The 4,033-nt window shown below is 36.4% G+C and overlaps 1 protein-coding gene across 1 annotated transcript; it reads right to left on the bottom strand.

Moving 5' to 3' along the window:
• Window positions 1-1,068: 1,068 nt before the first annotated feature.
• On the bottom strand, window positions 1,069-3,786 carry LOC126267404 (translin). Its single transcript, XM_049972632.1, has one exon. It carries the CDS (start codon window positions 3,639-3,641, stop codon window positions 2,931-2,933), a length of 711 nt encoding a protein of 236 aa, XP_049828589.1. The 5' UTR covers window positions 3,642-3,786; the 3' UTR covers window positions 1,069-2,930.
• Window positions 3,787-4,033: the final 247 nt, after the last annotated feature.

Raw genomic sequence — 4,033 nt, 5'->3', positions numbered from 1 at the left:
CGTATTTTGATGACCCTTGTGGTTCGTCGCACAAGTGACATTTGATAATGAGATTTGGCTATCATAGTCTGTGATTTTTCCCTCCTATTACTTCCAGATGCTACATATAACATCATCACAGAATACCATTAGTGAATTAATTTCACTAATTTCAATAGTTCCTTGAATATGAAAGGCTACTGAACTAACTGCCACATGCAATCTAGGGCATACAATATTGATGAATGCAAGAGTGCCATGTTTGTTCCTAGATTTGTGCATATGACAACAGTATCTCTACTTGATGAAGGAGTCACTTATGGTCTGAGAGGAATAACTTACAAGAGCCTTACAATCATACTGACAGGACACATCAGGTTATATACGTCACACACAAGCTGGATAACAATATGATGTACAACAGCTAACAGCAGAGCCTTACATCCAACACCATGTATCTGCTGCTGGCCACAACAGAGCCTCGGGCTTGACACCAAGGCCTGGCAGTAAACATCCATCACTACACATGTGGTAGTAATGTGTTAAGGCTACTACTCAAGTTAAACAGGAGATCCAGGCCACAATCTCAGTCTGTCACAAAATTTTAGTTGTCATGATACAGCAATATAAGGTTATTTTCTTTGCACAATATAGCCAATGATGCAGCACTGTTGCTTATCAACAGAAATTGCAATATCAGTCTACAGATTTACTTCCAGAAATTTTTAACTCTGCATGTTATCTCAATTGCGGCAAATATCACCACAAAGAATACACACACACACACATCAAAATACAAATTATAATGTCTGACATCTTTTTCGAATGTACTTCCTGATCAACACTTTCTCTGTACAGTATGCAGTTGCCCTTTTCTCTGATTGTGCATCCCGTCCAGTATTTGTCATCTTCATATCAGGAATAATTGTTTTCATTAGGTTATTCACCAATGTTGATAATGTTAACTAATAATATTGAACTTAACTTTTGTCACTTTATCTGCAGAAAGTAATAAACAAATGCTTTGCAATTAAATGCACACCCACTTGTGTCTACTCTTTCTACATCAAACAAAATAAAAGTCTTGCGGTTATGACTACAATATTTTAATAATTATTCAATTACAGCCAATATAATTTGAAGCTACAATAGCTACATAATTATTGAGAAAAATATTACATCAGATAAAAGCAATATATTATCATACATTATGAGCACCTAAGTGCACCTCAACATTGACTTAAATGTCTCTTGCATTCCAGAGAAACAGATGCCCAACAGCAGAAGGAAATATATGTATTGTAGCTGATGATAAAATAGGCACAGTCAGAAAAAAATAAAAAATAAATATGCAGGCAGACACCATAAAATGACAGTCTGTCAAAGTATTACTTGCATTCCCCTCCTCTTGTCACACACGTTATGCAGTTTGAATTACTTTAATTAGATGTCAAATCTTATCTTAAGAAAAGTCACACTCGAGGCACAGTCTGGAACATCACCAATGACTTACATGTATTGCAGGAAAAACAGTTAAAGGCACATATACTAAAACCAGCAAACACTCGCAACTCTCCAGCTTTAGTGGTTACTACATGCCTAATTCTCACACTGCATCATTCTATTTAACAGAGTTCAAGATGTGTGAAAGGCTGGAATAAATCTATGGGTGACAAATGATTCTGTTGTGTACTGAAATAAAAATAACCTGTTATAATATTGTCATTAAGAGATCAGTGCAGTTTGAAACAACAAGAATACAATTTAAATTTTTCAAATACCCACTGACAACTGCCTATAGCCTCCATCTTATTGTCATTCCATGTATGAGCACAAATTTCTACTGACAACTTTTTTTTTTTTTTTTTTTTTTTTTTTTACAAGCTGCTTTGAAGATTCTTACCAGTTAACCAAAAACGCACAGGCAAATTTTTAAAAAATAACAGTGGCGGCTACATGGACAGCTTTAAGCAGTCATTATTTAGATCAAATCTAAGGGCCTCAGTAACTGTCTGCTTTGCAAACATGTCATACAGTCATTAAATTGTGACAACAGTTCTAAAATTAAGAAACAGTAACCAATTTTAAATAAAAACTGAAAGGAATTGAATTCAACAGTTTCACTGAATTTTGAAGCCATAAGAGAAATATTCTGCAGAATCCCTTAAAGTAAATACCACACACTGATAATTCAGACAGATAAGAGTTCCCTTACATAGTTAATGTCCAGGCGAATCGAACAAACAGTAAACGAATTGCAACATCCCTTATAAACCCCAGGTGTTAGTCTGCTAATCAAGGATAGTGACTCAATGGTGGCTCAACATTTCATAGACCATGTATTTTTTATGTAAGAGAAGTAAGCTTAAATTATGTTCTAGTGTATATGTTTACATAATTGAGCCTATAAATATTTTTTTCTCTCTCTCTCCCCCACATGTACACGATTTGAACGGTTAAATGCGGAAGAAATTATGCAACAAACTTGCATCACTCCTGCTCCTATGTACTGTAGAAATGAATACTATTTAATCATGTGCTGAGTTTAGGAAAATCATTTGTCAGAAACCACAAATTTTTCAACGAGTCCTTAATCCTTAATGTTTCTTTTAAAAAATGCTTTAAACACAGTATAACTGAGGAACAGCTTTCCTATTCATTACTCACATCAACTGTGGGTTCCAAAAACATCATACATACGTCCTAAATGGTGATTACATTCACCCAAATATTGATCGTAAACTGGCAGCAGTGCCTGTGTAGTACTAGGCCTATACAGCACATTAACAAATATTGTGCTAATCACACTTAGGCTCAGAAATCTTCACGCACAAAAAAAATAAATAAACCGTTTTCTCATCACAAATTTTACGGATTACGTTGCACAGTGATAACATAATCCTTTGATAAACAGTGTGTCAGCAGTCGTAAATGAAACAAAGCTACATACACTAATTCGTCGTAGCACTTTCACTGCATTTGATTTCGGGGTCCTCTGGAGGTTTCAAACCACGTATCGACAAATCGTAAACAACTTCTTCTATCTTCTTCACGTCGTATTTCAAAACATCAAATCGTTTTCTGAGTGAATCATTTTTTAGATTCAGAAGCCGAAAACCGGCACTCAGCTCAGCAATAAAGCGTGAAATCTGAAGAGGTCGAACATAGTCGCCCATGGTTACACTGTTGACTGCTAAGCGTGACAGTTCCGATGAAAGCTGGAGCAGGCCCATCAAGTAATCTTCCAGATCTAAATGAAAACCTGCATCTCTGCGTGTCTTAAGTCCAAGTACCTCCGCTACCGTTTCACGAGTCGCCAAGTCTCCCGTCTCGAGGTAAATTGTCAAGGCTGCAAGGAATGCTAGCCGTTGAACAGCATATCGCCAGTGATCGTTAAAACGATAATATTGTTCAGCAGGGATTGCGTTACCAAGTCGAGTAAATGCGAGCTGCACTTCATTGAACTGCTTTCTTGCAGCTTCACAGCACTTGGGTATTTCACGAATCCCTCCTTCTTGGTGAATAGCTTGAAGAATTGTTAGTATTTCTCTTGCATGTTGTTCTATGTCCTTAACAATGTTACGTATTTCGTCCCTCAAATCTTGTTCGTTGTTCAGATATTCCTGATAGGAAGAGAAGATCTCCGTTATTGAGTTTGCCATTACCACGGAAATTGTCTCGGCTCACTTCTGCATCAAATGAGCACCCTAGTCACAAAACACTCGCCTTCTACAACAGTGAAAACAAATCAACAGCACTAGCGTCAGAAAACACTACTCGACGTCAAAGAGCATAATACAAAACAAAAACAACTAAAGTAAAGGAGGTTAAGAAACCTCCTTGGCACCAGATCACTGGAGTCTACTTTGGTCTTTGAAGATTTAAGTGAACATGAATGCCACTTCTCAAGTGTATGGATGCAGTTCCTAGTCTCCATGCTGACATTAATATATTTAATAAAATACACAAAAATTGAGACTTTCTGTATTTTCTTCATTTTTGTAAATAAATTATGGTGGACTAAAATGTTATCTACATACCGCGATGTTTACTA

This window comes from Schistocerca gregaria, chromosome 4, assembly GCF_023897955.1.
Source record: "Schistocerca gregaria isolate iqSchGreg1 chromosome 4, iqSchGreg1.2, whole genome shotgun sequence".
NCBI classification, from domain to species: domain Eukaryota; kingdom Metazoa; phylum Arthropoda; class Insecta; order Orthoptera; family Acrididae; genus Schistocerca; species Schistocerca gregaria.
Note: the sequence above shows the minus strand (reverse complement) of the source record. Positions and strands in the feature narration are given on the sequence as shown.